This window comes from Lotus japonicus, chromosome 6 (genome assembly GCF_012489685.1).
Source record: "Lotus japonicus ecotype B-129 chromosome 6, LjGifu_v1.2".
NCBI lineage: Eukaryota > Viridiplantae > Streptophyta > Magnoliopsida > Fabales > Fabaceae > Lotus > Lotus japonicus.
In genome coordinates this window covers 42,233,545-42,255,671 of record NC_080046.1, presented here as the reverse complement: position 1 = coordinate 42,255,671, position 22,127 = coordinate 42,233,545, and the positions used below count along the sequence as shown (strand labels likewise).

At 32.1% G+C, this 22,127-nt stretch overlaps 2 protein-coding genes across 2 annotated transcripts; one reads left to right on the top strand and one right to left on the bottom strand.

The window, feature by feature from the left end:
- The first annotated feature begins 299 nt into the window (after positions 1 to 299).
- On the top strand, positions 300 to 3,714 carry LOC130725335 (uncharacterized). The gene is made up of 5 exons (XM_057576575.1): positions 300 to 443; positions 532 to 958; positions 1,828 to 2,038; positions 2,192 to 2,960; positions 3,703 to 3,714. The coding sequence occupies exons 1-5, from the start codon at positions 300 to 302 to the stop codon at positions 3,712 to 3,714; spliced, it is 1,563 nt and encodes a 520-aa protein (XP_057432558.1).
- A 16,240-nt stretch (positions 3,715 to 19,954) lies between these two features.
- LOC130723822 (cytochrome P450 71D11-like) lies at positions 19,955 to 22,017 on the bottom strand. Its single transcript, XM_057574957.1, has 2 exons — positions 21,034 to 22,017; positions 19,955 to 20,766 (listed from the first exon to the last, which is right to left on the bottom strand). Exons 1-2 carry the CDS (start codon positions 21,967 to 21,969, stop codon positions 20,143 to 20,145), a joined length of 1,560 nt encoding a protein of 519 aa, XP_057430940.1. The 5' UTR covers positions 21,970 to 22,017; the 3' UTR covers positions 19,955 to 20,142.
- Between the last annotated feature and the right edge of the window lie 110 nt (positions 22,018 to 22,127).

Below are 22,127 nucleotides of genomic sequence, written 5' to 3'. Positions count from 1 at the left end.
TAATGGTTTGAATCAGATTTTCCTTTAATAGCTCATCAGAATGAGCGTGTTTCTTATTAACATTGATTATGCACTGTATTACGCACTGTATAGTCAACAACTGGACTATTACAAAAAGAATCAGAATTCACTGCTAGACAAATACCATCCGTGCGTTGCTTTTTTTTTTCTTTCCTTTTTTAGGTTGAATATACCAATAACCCTAATTCCCAAATTACTATATAAATCACCCAATGGCATTCTTCAACTTCATCTTTTTTTTCCCACCAACTATTAGCTTTGAAATATACTTTGTTCTAATGGCAATCAACGATCTCGCCACTATCGATGCATCAAAAGAGAATTGGTCTATTGTAGCTAAGGTGAACTGTTTGTGGCTTAACCATAGCTTATATGGATCCAAGCTTCCATTTTCCATGGACATGATTCTTATGGATGAAAAGGTAAATCACTTTTTCACATAAACATCATGTTTGACGTTCTTTTGCTTAAACTATAAATCACTTATGTTCTCCTTTTATTGAATTTCAGGGTTGTAAGATTCATGCTTCGGTTAGGAAGACTCTGATATACCGATTCCAATCTTTGCTAAGTGAAGGACGTGTATATCAGATTTCTATTATTGCTCCTGGAATGGGAGAAAATTACTCCATGCGTGTTTTATTAAATAGGCAAAAAGGCTGTGACAATGTTAAAAGCATAAGAACTGTAAAGGGTGTTGTTTATCCCACATTCCGCAATGCATGCGAAGCGATGAGATTAATGGAGGATGACCGGGAGTATGTTGATGGAATTTCAATTGCAAGTGAACTTGGTTCCGGATCTCAGCTACGGAAATTATTTACAAGAATGCTTATGACAAACTTGATTTCCAGGCCACAAGAAGTTTGGAGAAAGTCTTGGACTCTTTTAAGTGATGGGATTTTATATGAAAGAAGAAAATCACTCAACATTCTAGGTATTTCATCAATATTAACTTTTTGGCCATAATTAGTAATATTTTCTTTTTTATCCGTTAAGAATTTAGTATGCATTTATTTTTTGACATGTATAATTGTCCACGTCTATTACTATTTCTTTCCATATGTTAATTGAACCAAACAGTATTTACCGTATTTAAAAAATTATGCAGCAACCTAAGAGATGTACTATCATAATTTTTTGGACAGCTAAAATGTAGAAATTACTTACCATATCTATTTTCTAATTTTTATGGAGATACTTTTTTCTTATACTCAAATTAACCTATAATTAGTTTTCCCAATAAAAAAAACAAAGATTCACCTACCAAACTCACAATTATTTGTTACATGTTAAAAAAAATATCAAAAAAATCTATATCAGAGATTCTATTATCTAAATAAATATGTCAAGTTTTTTAAAAAATACTTTTACACATGAGTATCACGTTCAAACTACTACCATTTTATAAAAATAATCCTAATTTGACATTATCAAAATATGGTGAGTGTGATTACAAGGACAATTTTAAGTTGTGTAAATGAATTTTCATTCTCAAAATGAAAAAAAAAAAACACAATATTTCTCCTTTAATTTTATTTTATAATTTAATTTATTTGCCTTATTTCATTTAATTTCCTTCAGATCTTCGTATAAAGGATGAAGAATTACATAACTTATGTATGATTGAGATTGAAAAAATATTGCAAGGCAATGGAAGGTCACTCAAAGAATTTCCATGTTTACCATACCCTAAACTTTCAGAAATTCATAATTTTGAAAATAGATTCGTAGCAGATGAGTTGAATTATAATAGGGATGAAATGGTAAAGATTCATGATTAATTGGTCAGTTCCCTTACTTCAGAGCAAGAGATTGTTTATAAGAATGTTTTGGACGCTGTGTTGTCTGATAACGGTGGATTCTTTTTTCTATATGGTTTTGGAGGATCTGGAAAAACATTTGTTTGGAATACATTATCTGCTGCTTTGCGTTCAAGGGGCCTTATCGTCTTAAATGTCGCATCTAGCGGAATTGCATCGCTATTGTTACCTGGAGGTAGAACGGCTCATTCAAGGTTTAGGTTTTCTATTCCTATTTCGATAAATGAGATATGAACCTGTAATCTTCGTCACGGTTCCCCAAAAGCTGAATTATTGAAAAAAGCAAGCCTAATTATTTGGGATGAGGCACCTATGTTAAACAAACATTGCTTTGAAGCTTTAAACAGATCTCTTAATGACATCATGAAGACTCAGTCTACCCATGGTTATGACATTCCATTCGGAGGTAAAGTTGTGGTACTAGGAGGCGACTTTAGACAAATACTTCCAGTTATTTCCAAAGGAAGTCGTTCTGAAATCTTCGGTTCAGCTATCAATTCTTCATATTTGTGGAAGCATTGCAAGGTAATGAAGTTGATTGTTAATATGAGATTGCAAAATGCTACATCGACTTCTTCAGCAAAAGAAATAAAAGAGTTTCCAGATTGGTTGCTTCAAGTGGGAGATGGTACAGCTAAAACGATTGGTGAAGAAGAAACACTTATTGAGATTCATCCAGATCTTCTTATTGAACAGTGTAAGGAACCGTTGCTTGAATTAGTTAATTTTGCATATCCAAACCTTGCGCATAATTTGCAAAAAAAATCATTCTTTCAAGAAAGAGCGATCTTTGCACCAACACTAGAATGTGTAGAGGAAATCAACAACTTTATGTTAGCAATGATTCCTGGTGATGAAACAGAATATTTGAGTTGTGATACTCCGTGCAAGTCAGACGAAGATTCGGGTGTCAATGCAGAATGGTTTACATCTGAATTCTTAAATGATTTCAAATGCTCTGGAATTCCAAACCATGCAATTAAACTGAAAGTTGGTGTCCCTATCATGCTCATTCGAAACATATACCAAGGTGCAGGGTTGTGTAATGGCACTCGAATGATAGTCAATGCTTTGACTAAATATATAATTGTTGCCACTATTTTAAATGGAAACAAGGTCGGTGAAACAACATTTATTCCAAGGATGAGCTTAACTCCATCTAATTCTGACATTCCATTCAAATTCCAGCGCAAACAATTCCCTGTTACTTTATGTTTTGCAATGACTATAAATAAAAGTCAGGGGCAATCTTTATCTCATGTTGGACTGTATTTGTCAAGACCTACCTTTACTCATGGGCAACTATATGTTGCACTTTCTAGAGTTAAATCTAGAAAAGGGTTGAAGATGCTCATCATAGATGACGAAGGAGTTGTATCTAACACTACACGCAACGTAGTGTATCAAGAAGTCTTCGATAATATTTGACATGTAAGTGTTTATTTATCTTACAATTAATTTCAATTAATATTTGACATGTAATGCATTACTTAAAAACTTGATTTTTATTACTATTCAAGTGTTGACAATATGAGGTATCTACAACCTCATCAAATTAATATATTTACTGTGGTCAATTCATCTACATGTTTGTAACATATGTTCGGTTCTATATCTTTCATACTTACTTAAAAGAGTCTAAACTAAGTTAAAAGACACATTACTACTGATTCATCTTTACAATAAAATTAATCGCCGTGCAACGCACGGGTAAAGAACACTAGTTGATAATGATGTTTGATAAGGGATGTTCAAGATCACTACGCTTTTGCAGCTCCAAAAGAACATCAACAAGGTCTTTCTCTGCTTCTTCAGTTTCTTTTTCTTTTCAAATTCTTGTCTTTATGACTTCTTACAGAGTCGTGTATAGACATTTTGGAGCCTAAGATGAAAATGTTAGAGTGAATTTTTTTTAACAAAAATCTTAAAAAATTTAATCTATCATATAAATTATTAATTTTTTGCATTTTGGATTTTGCATAACAATTCTGACTTTTTGATCTCCAAACAGTGTTGACTACCACCAACAAGAGGAAACCAATGATTGCAGATATGGAAACTTGAAGATCCAACCCCATACTTGCTATGGAAAAGAAAAAGGCTAGTTAGCTAGAATCATGTCATGACTGCATACAATCAGAAGTTAAATCTAAACAAAAAATATCCGTGTTCCTTCATTGCTTGGGGTGATTCTATGGTAGTGTTTCACGTGGAGCATAAAGACTTTTAACAAGAATAAAATGGATAGATGCACCTATTGGTCATCTTATTTAATTGGATAGTTGCATTTTGTTTTCTTTTAGAATCCCATCACTTTTATGAGAACACTGATTTGGATTGACTTTTTGAAGTTTTACTATGTCCATTGCACTCAAACAAATGTAAACTGCCAATTCTAATGCTTAAATTGATAATAAATAAATAAATGGGAAAACGCAAATTAGTATATATGTTATATCATGAAACAAAAACGATGATGATTGCATCGGTCGATGTTAACGAGTTAAAAATTAACACCATGATTAGTTTAGCAATAATGTTTTGTTCACCAATCAATTTCACCTCCACCTTGAGAAGTAGTGAAGAAATGAGAGAAAAATAAGTGATATAATATGTGATGTGACAGAAGATGCAGAGAAAGATAAAAATAAAAAATAATTGAAAATGAGATAAAAGAGAACTGAGGTGTGTATAAATCATTACTCTTAGTTAGTAGGTGTTTTTCTGGTGATCGTTTTGTATCAGCTTTACATTTAGCGTCTTTGTTTTTTGTCTCTTTCCTTCCCTCTCTATATTGTATTGGGTTGAAGTACCCCTTGTACTTCTTTCAATATAATCTCATTGGCTTATCAAAAAAAAAGTTTAGTGTTGACATTATGATTGATGTTAAAAGACTTAAAATTAACGTGTTTTGTTGGCACGCGACAGACATAAATTACTAACATTGGTTAAGTCGACTCTAAACCGACCTTATACATGTGTCATGATGGCTGACGACTATCATCCTTCAGTTAGTTTAGTTGTATAGGCTAACTCAAACCTTCACGATGTAGCGTTAGCCCAGTAGAAAAATTGTGTAAGAAAATATAATAACTGCACAACATAACATAATGTAAAGAATTAAAATATTTACCGGAACAATCTAAATGTATAGAAGTAGGTAAAAGACTCACTAAATAATCTCAAATGTATTTATCTGAGAAAAATGATGTTTGTTTAAATACATCTTATAAGTTTTTCATTCTTAGACACACTTGAATTAGTTTTTCATATCTAAAATCAAAATTTATTGTCCCCAAATGATAGTTCAAATAGTAAGAGATGGTCACATATTGGGTTGAGAGGGAGAGGTTCAGAGATCAAATATTGAAGAGGATAATTTATCTTTCCGATGACATGTTAAAAACAAATAGACAATAACATTATAGAAAGGGAAAAAAGAGATAAAATAGAATATTTAAAACAAAAGTAGATAAATTTTTATTTTTTTAATTGTATTCAATGTATAAATCTATATATATATTAAAGCAGTAACATTCCAAGCATGCCATTATAAAAAATCTCAGCTCCAGAATATTTTACAATATTTTATTCCCCTAACATTGAACCACAACGTGCCACGTGTCCCATTTGGATTATTATATTCAGATTTATTCCTCCATCCTTCATACTCTCTCTTCTCCCACTATCTCCATCCTTTTTTCTCTCCCCCATTATCTCGGTCTTAACATATAATTATACAGATGAATTAATTCTATCTAATTTCTATGTGCAATTAACCATAATTTCTATTCCTTCTCTCTCTCTTTCCTCCCCTTTCTCATATTATTGTTTCACGTTTCTCAAATTTCAAAGTGGTTCAATTGGAATTATAACTTTTGTGCAGGGCAAACCACTTAAATCAGTTTTATTTTCAATTTTTTTAGTCTTATATATTATATGCTTTTACCCTGCGTCTCTTGACTCTCTTCCATTATCACATTTATGGCCAATCAGATTTTTTCTTTACTCAATTTTAAAAACATTTAACTCCCACTCCATGTAACAAGCCAATCACGTTGCTTTTTTCATTTTTTTCTACTTCACTGATTGTCTTTAATTTCCTATTAATTGTGCGTGATTATTAAGACTAACATATTTCCAATCATCAATTTTGGTCAATCATAATTTAAAGTTATCTCTAATTCAAATGCACATTTAAACCATTTTAGATATCAAGACTGTCATTTCTTATACTTCTCATAATTACTTTGAGACATTTATTCAAAATTGCTAAAATATCAATTTTTGATTGGTGGAAGATTGTTAAAAGACTGACACGTGATGCAATTTATCCAACTACAATACGTATATAGACTCTCTTAATCAATTAATTGATTTAAACTATTGAGGTCTCCAACATATATTAATTGATTGATTCTATCACATATTATTTTGATTGGTTTATTTTGCCAACCCATGTTGATAAAATTCATGAGGCTTCACCTATAAATAACACATGAAGTTTGATTCAAAACATAAATCTTTCTTTCTCAACCAATCTGCGTTTAGTTTCTGCTCTTTCCTCTTATTGGAATTGAGATGATATATATTGATATTGATGGATAATAAGGTATGAACTCTCATTTCATTATATGAAATTTTTTTTTTTTTTTTTTTTGAATTCAAGTACGAGGCATATTATTCATAATAATGGTCATAAGTGTCTACAAAGATTGCCTCAGCCAAAGCTCTAGGGGGGGCATCCCACCGAAAGTTTGAAGGAAAGATGTTAGCCATTGAAGCTAGTACATGAGCAGCATTATTTGCTCTCCTATTGACATGTTTAATAATCAGTGAATGGAATGCTTCGATGATGTGTCTACAATCAGCTATGATGGGCTCTATATCTAGTCTGCTACCCCTGCCGTGAATTGCATTAACTACAACCAGGGAATCAGACTCTATAATAGCATCCTCAATTTGCATTTCTGTTGCGTTCTGTAGGCACCATCTCATCGCCAACGCTTCTGCACTAGTTGGATCTAGTCGATAGGACTCAAGGTATGTAGCTGCCACCATCATTTGTGAATCATGAGAGCGAGCGACCATGCCGTAACCAGTAGAGTTTTGTCCTGTCCATCCGGCATCCACATTGATTTTTATGGTACCTTCAGGCGGTGGCTCCCATTTCCTTATGCAGCTCGATTCCTCCTTATCCATATTCCAATCTTGAGCATCGTTCCATTCAGTAAAAAACTTTAGGCTATTCTGCATTGCTATATCAGGTGGGAGAAGCTCATTACTGAACAATTTCTGATTCCTAGCTTTCCATATCGTCCATAAGCCGAGGATAACATGCACCAAATCCTTTGGAGCGTATGCTGAGCAAAGACCTCGAAACCAGTCTGCCAAGCGGTCCTGGATAGAGTCTGTGCGAAGGCCAGTGGGACCTGAAAACCAGAGAGCTCGAGCCCATTGGCAGTGGAAGAACAAGTGAGTCATAGATTCAGTGACTTGTTGATTACAAAGACAGCATTCGTTTTGCACTTGAACGCCACGTTTACTGAGGTTCTCTCTGCAAGGTAGTGTGTTTGTTGCCACCCTATAAGTAAAATGCTTAAGTTTCCCTGGTATTGGTGCCTTCCATATCTTCATCCAAGGGAAGACAGAGTTGGAACTGCTGGGAGTCTGCTCCTGTTTTTTTGCTTGTAATTGAAAATAGGTAGATTTGACCGAGAAACGACCATCTCTACTCCATCTCCAATAGTAGAAGTCATCTCGAACGTTCCAGCCAAGGGGCACAGCTTTGATTGCATCCGCTATCTCTCTGGGGAAATTCTGATCAATTAGTTGAAAATTCCACATTCTGCTATTTTGACTAAGCAAGTCAGCAACGGTTGAGAGACCATGGACCTGAGTAGTTGTAATTTTTCCTTTGCCCTCTCCAAGCAGCCAGATATCATCCCATATTCTGATCTTCCTACCATCTCCTACCCGCCATGCTATTCCTTCCTTAACCAGATTGATAGTACCCCAAACACTGCGCCAGGTATAACTTGGTTGATAACCCACTTTTTCATCTAGAAGAGAGCTGTTTGGGAAGTATTTTGCCTTCCACACCTTATACAGCAGTGAATCCTCAACTTTCAGGAGCCTCCATACCTGTTTGGCCAGCATAGCTTGGTTGAAATCAGCAATATCTCGGAAACCTAAACCACCTTTGCTCTTTGGTTTGCAAAGTTGTTTCCAATTAACCCAATGAAGTTTCCGTTCATTATCCTTTTGTCCCCACCAAAATTTTGCCATTGAGCTCTCAATTCTCTGACATGTACCTGCAGGTAGTTTAAAGCAGCTCATATAGTAACTAGGGATTGCTTGTGCCACAGATTTTAGTAAAATCTCCTTGCCAGCTTTTGATAGAGTTTTTTTCCTTCCATCCCTTCAATTTTGCCCACACCCTTTCCTCAACCTTGGAGAAAATTTGCTTCTTTGAGCGCCCAATAAGAGTAGGTAAGCCAAGATACTTGTCATGGACATCAACAGCCTTTACACCCATCCGATTGCGGATCATCTCCATACTGGTAGAAGTAACATTTCGGCTGAAAGAAATAGCAGACTTATCCAAATTAACAAGTTGTCCTGAAGCTTGTTCATACTCTCTAATGACTCCCATGATACAATGCGCTTCCTCCATAGTTGCCCTGGAAAAAATCAAACTATCATCCGCAAAGAAGAGGTGGCTAATCTGAGGGGCGCCTCTCGCCACTTTGATCCCATGGAGCTTGTTTCTCCCTATCTGATCACTAATCAAACCAGAAAAGGCTTCAACACAAAGGATGAACAGATAAGGGGATAAAGGGTCACCCTGTCGCAACCTTCTCTGTGGGGTGAAATAATCAGTAGGCTCTCCATTTACAAGAATAGCATAGGAAACAGAAGAGACACACCTCATAATTAAAGAGGAAATTGCTTCCGGGAACCCCATGTATTCAAGCACTTTCTCTAGAAAACTCCACTCAATACGATCATAGGCTTTAGTCATGTCCAGCTTTAAAGCCATGTAACCCTTCTTTCCTTTTTTCTTTTTTTTCATGTAGTGAAAGACTTCAAAACCAGTAAGAGCATTGTCCGTAATAAGTCTTCCAGGGATAAAAGCACTTTGCTGTTCACTCACCACCTCGCCCAAGAAAACTTTGATTCTGTTTGCAATACACTTTGTGGCCAGCTTCATAATGACATTGCAGAGGCTTATGGGCCTAAGATCCTTGGGGCTCTCCGGTGCTTTAATCTTGGGGATCAAGCAGACAAATGTTTTATTTATGCAAGAGGGGTCCTCCCCTTCGTTTAAAATGGACAGCACCTTCTTCACTACATCCTCTCCCACAACACCCCAATATTTTTGAATATAAATTTTTGTTTTCTTTTTATTTAGATTGATGCGTTTTGAACCAAGTGGAAGTATCAATCGATCTTTGATTTGTAAAAAAATTAGTTTATTGTTTTCCATAGGCTTGCTGCTATTAACGTTGATTGGTTTTTCTCCTTAAATTAGCTTGCTGTTTCTTTTGCTATAGACACATTACTTAATTGCTTAATTTTAAAATTAATTAGTTTGTTGTAGACGATTTACTTGGCTGATGTATATTTGTTGAACTTTCAAATTTTGTGATTGAAACTACAAATTTCAGATGGATGGGAGCGGCGGCAGCAGCACCACCGCTACTAAGTTAATCACAGAGATCAAGCAAGAGAAGGATGCATGAAGAATTTCAGTCTCTTCAAACATTGGGATAGCTTTGAGTTTCAGTAGTTTTGATTTATGTTAAAAAAAAAAAACATTGTCTAATTTTGTAAGAGCAATTCCAAAGCTCCCTCTCAAACAATTCTGTTTTGTACTTTTGCCGCTTTTGGATCTTGATTTTGAATCAATGTGATCATGTTTTTTGCTTCATCATCTTTTAGTCAATCAACGAGTTATTTCCATTTCAAATTGAGTATCGATTTTTTATATAAGATTATAATATTTTATTTTGATATTAATATCTCAAGAGTACTAAAATCTAATTTGACTAACATTATGGTGTGATTTTAACACATATCAATGAGGGAGAGGGTAGTGGCACATAACCAATAAGCAAATCACTGCTCCATTCATAGTCTCCTCCATATCTTGAATTGACATTTTTCACTCCACTAGAATACTCCTAGATTTCAGAGTTTACAAATGTATGCCAAAACTGCTTACTCTCCTTTTGGAACAGGAATAAAATTATTATTATTATTTGAATATTTTGAATTAGTATGTGATATATACATCACCCGGTTACTATTATAAGCAAAAGTTATATTTTTAATAAATGATGTATGTGACTATTTTAATGATCACCCACATACATCATTTATTGAATGAATCTAAAAACCTAACTTTTGCTTATAATAGTGACCGGAGGGTGTATACAATTTATAAAACGTGTTTCTGTAATAGAGAACTATTTTTAATAAGAAAAAATAAGAATATATGGCAACCTATTTTAAACTTATTTATAAAAAATAGGTAAAACTTAATGGTATAGGTAAATCATTACTTTAGTAAACTACTAGGAATTGGCCTATCGGTTTTTATATAAAAAATGTCAAAACTTATAATTAGTCTTTTTGGCGGGTTCTTTGCTCTTGGGTTAGCCTTAGGTTGGATTTTCTTATGTGGTATATTCATTGTATATTCCTGATCGGGGTTCTGTTGGGCGTTTTTTTCTCTGGTTTTTTGGGGTTGGCGCTTCAATGTTAGGTGATAGCTTTTTTGTTTCACTAATCACCTTTTTGCCCTGTACTCTTTTGAGCTTTGTTCCCAAAGCTTTTTTTATATATCTTTATGCTTTGTAAAAAAATAAAAATAAATAAAGGGAAGATGAGATTTTTTTGAATATCCTTATAAAAAATAATTAACTTATATATTTACAACAGGGTAGATTTTGAAACAGTGTAATGGTAGATGAAAAATATAATTTCAATGGATTTATTATATAAGTTGACTGTTTTGATTACCGTTGTAATTTGATAGCATGATTAAGATAAATCTTCATTAGTTATAAATTATATCTTATGTTATTCCATAGAAAAAATAGTTAACTCCTTAATTATAACAAAGATTGTTTATGATCCAATTCCAGTTTGATTACGTTTTTAAACTTCAATTTTTCCATTATTCTCTCCTATTTTATGCTTCCGTTGGTCTCATAGGTCCCCTTAATTAATGTATTGCGTTTTTTCATCTAGATCAAAACTGAGTAAACACCTTTCAATTGACGATGGTCTTTATAAAAAACATATGTACACAAATTGACGGTACCATCCTCTTCAGTGTGTATATTTAAGATACTTATACTATTCAATTGAATGTAACATGTATTCTTCTTGAATATGTCAAACCATTTGTGTAATTGTGGACCGCACACGTTGGAAAGACAAACAATCCTCCAAGCAAACTTAATTATTTGTGCAGCCACCCATGTCACTTTGAAAGTGTATAATGAAAAATAATTACCCGGGAACTCCAACCATTTTTTTAGGGCTCATTGAAGTTATCAATTTGTAGTAGAAATTTTTAATTGAGCTGTCAAACTTATGAACTTGAAATTTTGAAAGATTAAATTGTGTATTTTCAAGGGATGTACCTGTTGTGACTATCAAGAACTTTTAATTATTATTATTGCTTCCAAGAATTTATAAAGAAATATCTTCTTCTGCTAATTCGAACGGTGGAGTTATAATTAAATATTTTTAGAAGTAAATATATATAAAACTATGATAAATATGTCTACTATTTTCCACTATATGTATCAGCTATTTTCGATAAATTTTTCTACATAAGTTTATGCTATTTCTAATCTTTTAAAATGATTTTAAGAGAATATATATAGAAGCAATATACTTTGATTGTGAAAATTGGGAACCCACGGGGAAGAACATTTTCATTATCCAAGTTCAAAATGAAAAAAATGAAGTTTACTAAACAAAGTTTACCATAAAAAAATGAAAACTATTATAAAGGAAATCTGAATCTAATTTTGAATTAAACTAATAGTGATCATTAGAAAGAAAGTTGTAGTGTTTATTGGTTCCTTATTTATTCTTGGATTATATGATAAAAGGTTTCCACGGATGAATATTTTACATTAATATACTTTTATGTTAAAATTCATTGAAAAATAAACTGATTTTTTAAATTACTTTAGGAGTAAATATAAACATATTGATTTTGAATATAGGGCTCCCATGTGGAATTAGAGAAAATAAACATATTTAGTTTATATTTCTTAATTATATAGTAAAAAGCTCCTACATAAGTAGTATTTTGTATGAAAATATTTTCAAGTTGAAACTAATACAACATGTTTTAATATAATTTTATTACTTTATCCAGACTTTTAAATAATCTTAAGAGTAGATTTATAAAAGCATTGAAAATAGGGATTCCACGGGAAAGAACATTAACAAAAATATATTTTCAAGTAAAAATAACAAAAAATAAAATCTAATTTAATTTTTCATTTTTTTCATAAGTTTAGAAGTAAATATATAAAAAAAATGAAGTTTTGATTTAAATATTAGTCATACTGGAGTTGGAATAAATTAACAAATATAGTCTATACTTTCAAGTTGGAACTAATAGACTATATATTTTTATTTAATTTTAGTATGTTTCTCATACTTTATAAATAATTTAAGAGTAGATTACAGAAACATTATAATTTGATTGTGAATATAGCCATATAAGGATCCCACGGGGAATTAGAGAACAATTAACATGAGGAACGTTTTGCATGAAAATACTTTCAAGTTGAAACTAATAGAAAATGTTTTATTATAATTTTAATAATTTTTCCATACGTTTTAAATAATTTAAGAGTATATATACAAAAGCATTATAGTTTGATTGTGATTATAGGGCTTTCACGGGGAATTAGAGGAAAATAAACATATTTAGTCTATATTTATTAATTATATAGTAAAAAGCTCTTACATGAGGAAGATTTGACATGAAAATACCAATGTTATGAAAACCGGAACGGACCGGCCGGCCATCTCACCGGTCCGGAGCCCTTCTAAAATCGGGAATTATTAAACCGGACAAGAACCGTAAGAACCGGTCAGAACTGGTAAAACCGCCGGTTCTGTGGCTTAACCGGTTGGTAAAAAACTGATTTTCCAAACAGACCTGCACTAATATCAAGCTGGCAGCCCTTGATTTCTGTATTGTTGCTATTAATATTAGTTATTTCCATAATAAAACTGTTGGCATTTATTATTTTTTTAAAATATAACATTTATAACTCATTTTCAAAAGAGAAACATTCATTACTCACCCCTTTGATTGAGAAAACCAAAAAGAATTGAGAGATAAAAATTGTACAGCTACTAAACATTTATTACTCACCCCTTTACTTATAGAAAATTGTACAGCTACTAAACACTTAACAAACCTACTGTTCATTTCAAAAAAATAAGCCTACTGTTAGATTTTCAAAAAATAAATGCAATGATTGAAAAAAAAAAGAGCAATGAAATATTTTGTAACGTTACTATGTAGTTTTAAAAAAATAACTAGGTGGCTAGCTCTCTAATCTCTATCATTTCATTTACGAAAGTTTTTTTTTAAGTATAGTTTTAGAATTTAAATTCTCATATTTAATATAAAATGTTTATAATTAGTGTTATATATAGTATAAATTATATTTGTAATAGTATAAATAATTAATATTTATATTTAAATACCATTTAAATACTACCGGTTGGACCCCGGTTCGACCTCGGTTGAACCTTTAAACCTTAAATCAGTATCTTCACCGGTTCAGTGACCGGTCCGGTTTTCATAACATTAGAAAATACATTCAAGTTGAAACCAATAGAAAATGTTTCAATATAATTTTAGTAATATTCCCAGACTTTTAATTAATTTTAAGAGTAGATATACAGAACCATTTTAATTTGATTGTGAAAATAAGGATTCCACAGAGAATAACATTTATATTAAAATATTTTCAATCTGAAGTAACAAACAATAAACTTTAATATAATTTTCTATTTTTTTTCATAAGTCTAAAGTTAAATATATATACAAATTTGAGTTTTTGATGGGAATTGGAATAATCGAACATATATAACTTTTATTTATTATTGTTTAAGTTACATATTAAAAAGCTCATACAGGTACGAACATTTTACATGAAAATACTTTCAAGTTAGAATTAAAAGAAAATATGTATTAATTTAATTTTAATACTCTTCCCAAACTGTGTAAATAATTTAAGGGTATATATACAGAAGCATTGTAATTTGATTGTAAATATAGGGCTCACACGAAGGATTAGAGAAGAATTAACATATTTGGTCTATATTTATTAATTATATAGTACAAAGATCCTACATGATGATTAACATTTTGCATGAAAATACTTTAAATTGAAACTAATAGAAAATGTTTTAATAAAATTTTAATAATTTTTCCATACTTTTAAATAATTTTAAGAGTAGATATACAAAACCATTTTTATTTGATTGTGAAAATATAGATTCCACGGGGAAGAACATTTATATTAAAATATGTATTTATATAAATATGAAATTTTGACGACAATTGGAATAAATGAACATATATAGCTTATATTTTTTATGCTTAAGTTTTTGATGAGAATGTAAAATCAATTATTGAGTCGCTAAATTTAAGTTTTATAAGCATCCAATCAGCATAAGAATCTCACGACATAGATTAATTCAGCTTCCAAATGAACAAGTTGTTGGAATAACAAGTCCTTTATACATTAGCGTGCGAGAGAGAGAGAGAGAGAGAGAGAGAGAGAGAGAGAGAGAGAGAGAGAGAGAGAGAGAGAGAGAGAGAGATGATGATGATGATGAACATTTAAAGCTAATGCGAAGATAAACATTTACCATGAAAATACCTTTAAAACTATTTGTCACACGGGGATTGAAAGTATATAGTCTATATTTGTTGATGTTTAGGTTACATAGTAAAAATCTGATACAAAGGGGAACATTTAGCATGAAAATACCTTAAAGTTGAAACTAATAGAAAATGTTTTAATATAATTTTTAAATTTTTTTCTAGAATTTTTAAATATTTTTAGGAATAGATATACAGAAGCATTACAATTTGATTGTGAATATAGAATCTGATGGGGAAGAACGTTTACCTTAAAATATTTTCAATTAAAAATAAGAAAAAAGAAAATTTTATTATAATTTTATGGGTTGAGTAGGAGAGGTCCAGATACCAATTCCTGAATGATGCAATTTATCAGTTCAATGTACCAAAAAATATCACATCTTTTATATGTTATACATTTTGTAGAATTATTTAGTTATGAGAAAAACAAAATAAAAAAATAAAAATCATGCAATTTATTACATATTCAATTTTTATAGCATAATCATATTAATTAAACATAGAATTATATTTGTATTTATTTATCATTCATATAAAAAAATAATCCAGATATTAAAAATAATTTTTAATATGTTCAGAAATATGCCCATATGCTTTGGCACGGGTATACATACTAGGAATAATTTTGTTTGAGGTTTCTTTTTGAAACTGAATATAATAAGTAGAATAAATTATATTTAATTTATTAATCTTAAGATCAAACAAAATTGTATTCGCGTTTAATTCCATATGTTTAATTTCAACGAAGGAATTTATGGCGTATACCCCCTAAAAAAAAACCCAAATCCTTTTATTCTTCTAGATGCCTTAATGAGCATTCATATGTTAGTGTGAGCAATCAAATTTTCTATATCCCCCTAAAACACCTCATTAATCCCATTCGTCCATCTCCCACAAATCATACTTAGGCTCCATTTACATTCTTTAAATTTCCAACAATAGTACCCCTTTTTAGAATCCATCATAACCTTAAATAATGATGATATTTCTTTTATTTTGCTTCATTAGTTTCTATTTCCTAGACCAATTTTCATTATATGAAGATCATTTCCATATTTCATTATGATGCATAAAAAAATGATTCTTTCCATAAATTTCACCATATATTAGTTCCATCAAATACAACAAATTACTTTAGTATATATTTGGGAGTTTTGAGTTTTTACATTAATTATTCCCCTTTTAAAAAACATCCAGATTCTGACAAAGGTAAATAATAATAAAAAGTTTTACTATGAAACTAATTAAATACTCTATTTACTCTAATATCGTTAGGGAGGCACTTTGTGCCATCCATCTCAATAATCTTAAAACAAATGGTCATATATTTTTTGTTTGAAACCAATATATTCAATTAAAAATCTCTCATGTATGTCCCTTTTCATTTTTTCATTTTATCCAAGGAAAATTTAATAATAATTCATCTAATATTATATATTTTTTTATATTTTGTATCTTTGTATTATAAGGGGTTTGGGCAATAGTATAATCAGATATTTTAATAGATCTGATTAAGAGAAATAAGAGAAGAGTTTAATTTTGATGCACCGACGGTGTAAAGTTTTTTTACACCGTCAACCAATCAGATTTCAAGGATGTGAGAAAATCTCTCTTTTCATTTAATTTCTTTAATAGAGATTTTCTCACATCCTTGAAATCTGATTGGTTGACGGTGTAAAAAAACTTTACACCGTCGGTGCATCAAACTTTTTCTCATAAGAGAATAGTTAGTTTTTGTAAGTTTTGTTATATTTTAGCTGATAAGGAAAGATTTGTTATTTTTTTTTACTGAGCATTATAAATTAGATAAACAACTTCAAATAAACTTTTTAAATAGCTTTTATATTTAAATTAATTATACATTTATTTAGTTTGTTTTTGTTAGATATCCCTAAAGAATAAAAAATCTACTTTATTACTTCAAAACAAAGTATTTGTTTTTCCAAAAAAAGATTTAGTTCCCTATTGAAATACCAAACACCACATTAACGTATGTTCTTTGAAATTGGCATCTTAGAAGGATTCATTTCCTTTGCTGTATTAAAGAAACCTCCTATGTACAATTGAATTTTATTATTTATTTGTGATTTTGAGAACGTTTGTTGGCTTTTTTTTAATCCATTTAATATTTGTTGCAGATCTTCAAATCAATGATGAGGATTTGATGAATTTATGTTTGATTGAGATAGAGAAGATGTTGCAAACCAATGGAAGGACACTTAAAGAATGGCCTAGCTTACCTTATCCATCTTTTTGTGAGACCTTTCGTTTTGAAAATCAATTTGTTGCAGATGAGCTTAATTACAATAAGGATGAAATGAACACACTGCATCAACAATTGGTCTGTTGCCTAACTTCTGAACAGAAAGGAGCTTATACGCAGGTACTAAATTATGATTAAATCATAATAGAAGGAAAAATGAAAAAATTCGTTTATGATGTGTTTCGTATGGCCTTATTAATAAAGCATGTCAATTTATAGGTATTGAATGTTGTGTCGTCCAATAACGGAGGATTTTTTTTCTTATATGGATTTGACGGATCTGGTAAAACTCTTGTGTGGATCGGAATACCCTCTCAGCTGCGCTGCATTCTGAAGGAAAAATTGTTCTAAATGTTGCGTTAAGTAGCATTGCTTCATTACTATTACCTAGAGGTAGAACTGCTCACTCTAGATTTTCCATTCCTATCACAATCCATGAATTATCAACATGTAATGTCCGTCAAGGTTCTCCTAAAGCTGAGATGCTTCAAAAAGCAAGTCTTATCATTTGGGATGAAGCCCCTATGCTTAACAAGTACTGTTTTGAAGCTCTAGACAGAACTTTGAAAGACATTATGAAGACCCAAACAATTTTTGGCCACGATAAACCCTTTGGAGGAAAGGTAGTTGTTTTGGGTGAGGACTTCAGACAGATTCTTCCAGTAGTTTTAAAAGGAAGTAGACCAGACATCATTTCTTCTTCTGTGAATTCATCATACCTATGGAAGCATTCTAAAGTAATGAAGTTAACTACCAACATGAGATTACAACAAGCTAGGTCCTCTTCTTCGTTCTTGGAAATCAAAGAATTTGCATATTGACTTCTTCAAGTGGGCGATGGCACGATTATCTCAATCGATGATGATGATTCTATTATAGAAATTCCCTCTGATTTGTTGGTAAGGGAGTCTGATAATCCTTTACTTGAGTTAGTCAATTTTGCATATCCCAATGTTATTGATAATTTGGAAAACCATGCATATTTTGAACAAAGAGCACTCCTTGCTCCTACACTTGAAAGTGTTGAAGAGGTTAATAACTTCATGATGTCAATGATCCCTGGAGAGGAAACATAATATTTGAGTTACGACACTCCATGTAGGTCAGATGAAGACTATGAAATAGATGCAGAATGACTCACTTCAGAATTCCTAAATGATGTTAAGTGCTCTGGTATTTCCAACCACAAAATTGTTCTGAAAGTTGGAGTTCCTATCATGCTGATTCGGAACATTGATCAGTCTGCTGGATTGTGTAATGGAACTAGATTGATAGTGACTGCTTTGACATCTTATATCATTGTTGCAACAGCTCTTTCCGGTTCAAAAACAGGTAAACCGGTTTATATTCCTAGACTTAGCTTAACTCCTTCTAACACTGGCCTTCCTTTCAAATTCTCAAGGAGGCAGTTCCCTATAACTGTTTGTTTTGCTATGACTATAAATAAGATCCAAGGCCAATCGCTATCCCATGTTGGATTATACCTTCCTAGGTCGGTGTTCACGCACGGTCAGCTATATGTAGCTTTATCGAGAGTAAAATCTAGAAAAAGGTTGAAGATACTTATAGTCGATGACAAATGAGTAGTATCTAATTGCACTCAGAATGTCGTGTATGGAGAAGTAGTCTAGAACATATGAATGGTTAGATTATCTATCTTAGATTTTATACTTCTTTGTATCATGCACATTGTAAGTAGCCGTGATGTATATTTTTATGTCTTATTTAAAACATTTTCCAAATTTTTGCAGATTCAATAAACTACTAATGAGCATGGGTAAACAAGCAGCAAGTGGAATGCATAAGGATCCTATTTTTCTTTTTATTTCTTATATATATTGATGTAATCTTCCGCCTTTGTTGGATTCAATTGTGATTTCATTGTTGTGCAAACGTATTAAATTTAGTTTCAATTGTTATCTATGGTTTTATGGCAGTTAATCGGTTCAATTTCATGTAAAAAAATTAACGTAAAAAATTTAGAAAAATCTTTCGCCGTGCAGCGCACGGGTAAAAACACTAGTATACGTACAATTGTACAAAGTCAGGGGGCACATTTTCTTTACCGTAAGTCATGGGGGCAACTATTTTACACAGGGGCAATCAAATCAAATACTTCAAGTTAGCATTATAATTTATAACTAAGTAATATGTTTTGTTTCAAATCAAACAAGTAAATTTTGGAATTGAAAATCAGGTGGGGGCATTTGACCTATGGTCTTGTATGTGCATGCGTGCCTGGATGCACCTATTGGTCATCTTACTTAATTGGATACTTGCATTTTGTTTTTTTTTTTTTTTGAATCCCATCACTTTTATGAGAACACTGATTTGGATTGACTTTTTGAGGTTTTACTATGTCCATTGCACTCAAACAAATGTAAACTGCCAATTCTAATGCTTAAATTGATAATAAATAAATAAATGGGAAAACGCAAATTAGTATATATGTTATATCATGCAACAAAAACGATGATGATTGCATCGGTCGATGTTAACGAGTTAAAAATTTACGCCAGGATTAGTTTAGTGTACATTATCACTGACGTTAAAAGACTTAAAATTAACGTGTTTTGTTGGTTCGAACCTTCACGATGTAGCGCAAGCCAAGTAAAAAAATTGTGTAAGAAAATATAATAACTTTACAACATAACATAATGTAAAAAATTAAAAAATTTACTGGAACAATCTAAATGTATAGAAATTGGTAAAAGACTCACAAAATAATCTCAAATGTATTTATCTGAGAAAATGATGTTTGTGTATGTAAATACCATTGGTGGTAGACCAATCCAGATTTATTCATTAAAAACAAAGTAAAGTTGCAATTGGTGGTAGACCACAAGAACCATTTAAATAAGAGGACTGATTCATAAACACTCAATAATATAGACACTCATAAGTCATAAACACATTTTTCTCTTTATTTCCACCTTATCACATTATATCATATACCAATTCATTTCTTCACTCTGATCTCTTTTTCTTTTTGTCTGAGTGTGTATACATAAGAGTGGGTTATGAATATTTTTTTCGGTTAGATTCTTACATTATACAGTAATAAAGTTCAAATATTGGACTTTTGGGATTCATTTTACAAGTAGAGAAGGAGAAGCAATTGGAATCAAGTTCAAGTCATCTTTTCTTATGACAGACGCTCCAAATAGCTCAGTCATGTCCAAATCCTCATTTTTCATTCCGTTGGGAAGTATCCAATCAAAGTGATACAACAACAAAGCAAGAATCCACTCAATATTTGCAACACCATAGTTCATGCCTGGACAAATTCTCCTTCCAGCACCAAAAGGGATATACTCAAAGTTAGTTCCTTTGAAGTCAATAGAGCTATCAATGAACCTCTCAGGATAAAACCTCTCAGGTTCAGTCCAATATTTAGAATCTGTTGAAATTGCCCAAGCATTGACTATGACCTTACTTTTTGCTGGTATGTGATAGCCATTAATCTCACAAGCTTGTGCACATTCCCTAGGAATTAGAAGAGGACCAGGAGGGTGTAACCTTAAGACCTCTTTGATGATTGCTCTCAAGTATTTGAGTTCATCCATGCAAGTTTCTTCAACCTTCCCTCTCTTATGGAATATCTCTCTCACTTCAGCTTGTGCTTTCTTCAATACTCTTGGATCCTTCATCATTTCAGCCATTGCCCAGTTAATGGTAGTTGCTGCTGTGTCACTTCCAGCAGTGAAGATATCCTGAAAGGCAATATATAAATATCAAGTTAAATCAATTCAAACATCAAAGGTATCCAGCACATCAAAGTACTGCACAATTCCCGGAAAGTGATTGGGAAATTTTGACAATTGATTCTGAGGGATCAATTCCTGAAAGAAGCGTTTGTGTGGGGAGCTTCTGACTTCTGAGTGTCATAATTGATTCTATGATAAAAGAAGCTGATTTTCGCACCAGAATATATAATTATTCACATGTTTATGATTTTGCAAGACAATTGATATGCTTACAAAGAGTATGGCTCTGATGTTTCTATTGGTTATGTGAAAATCCTGGTCAGTGCCACTCTCCTCAAATTTTAAGAGAACATCAATGAGATCTTCCTCTCCTCCTTTAACTTGGCCTTGTTTGGTTCTTGACTTTGCCTTATGGTCATCGATGATAGTCACCATAATTTTATCCAATTTTTTGTGTAGCTCTTCAAGCTTAGGCCTCATTCGAGTAAGGTTCTGGAGCCACTTAGCAGAAGGAAACAAATCTCCGATGAAAAAACCCCCAGCTAGCTTCAGAACTTCTCTTACACATGGTATGAACTCTTCTTGCCCCATGTACGTCTTGCCAAAAGCAGCTCTAGAAGTGATTGTGAACATCAATGAAACAATTGCTTGAGAGAGATTGATGACTGATCCTTCTTCTGAAGCAATGCGTTTGATGAGATTATTCACCTCTTCTTCTCTGATTGGCCTAAAAGACTGCACACGTTTCATGCTTAGAAGCTCTACAGTGCAAATCTTTCGAAGCTGTCTCCAGTACTCACCATAAGGTGAAAAGGCTATGTCTGTGGAACCATAAAACACTATATCAGAGACTAGAGAATAAGGCCTTGATGCAAAGGTAACATCATGGGTTTTCATGATTGCCTTAGCATACTCTGGTGAGGAAACAATGATGAAGAAGACCTCTCCAAGTTGGAGATGCATCAAGGGGCCATATTTTTGGGCCAATTCTCTTAATTTTCTGTGTGGTGGAGAGCCAACAAGATGGTGTATGTTTCCTATGATTGGTAGCTTCCATGGCCCGGGTGGTATATTTTTTTTTTTTGAAACTTCGGGTGGTATATTTGGAATTAAGTCAGTTTTCTTGAGATTCTTTAATTTTCGTGTGAAAATGAAGATGAGGAAAATGAAAGAAAGGGTCAAAGGGTAGAAGAATGGTTGAAGGTCCATTTAGAAAAAAACAGGGGAGTAAGGTGCATCAATTTCTTTCTGTTTGGTGAAAAGCAGCAATTCTATGTGTGTATATATAGACAATATGGAGCATTGAAGCAAGGGGTTCTTAGGGTACTAGACATTTTTTTATTAAGAATTTATTTTGGTATTTTCTC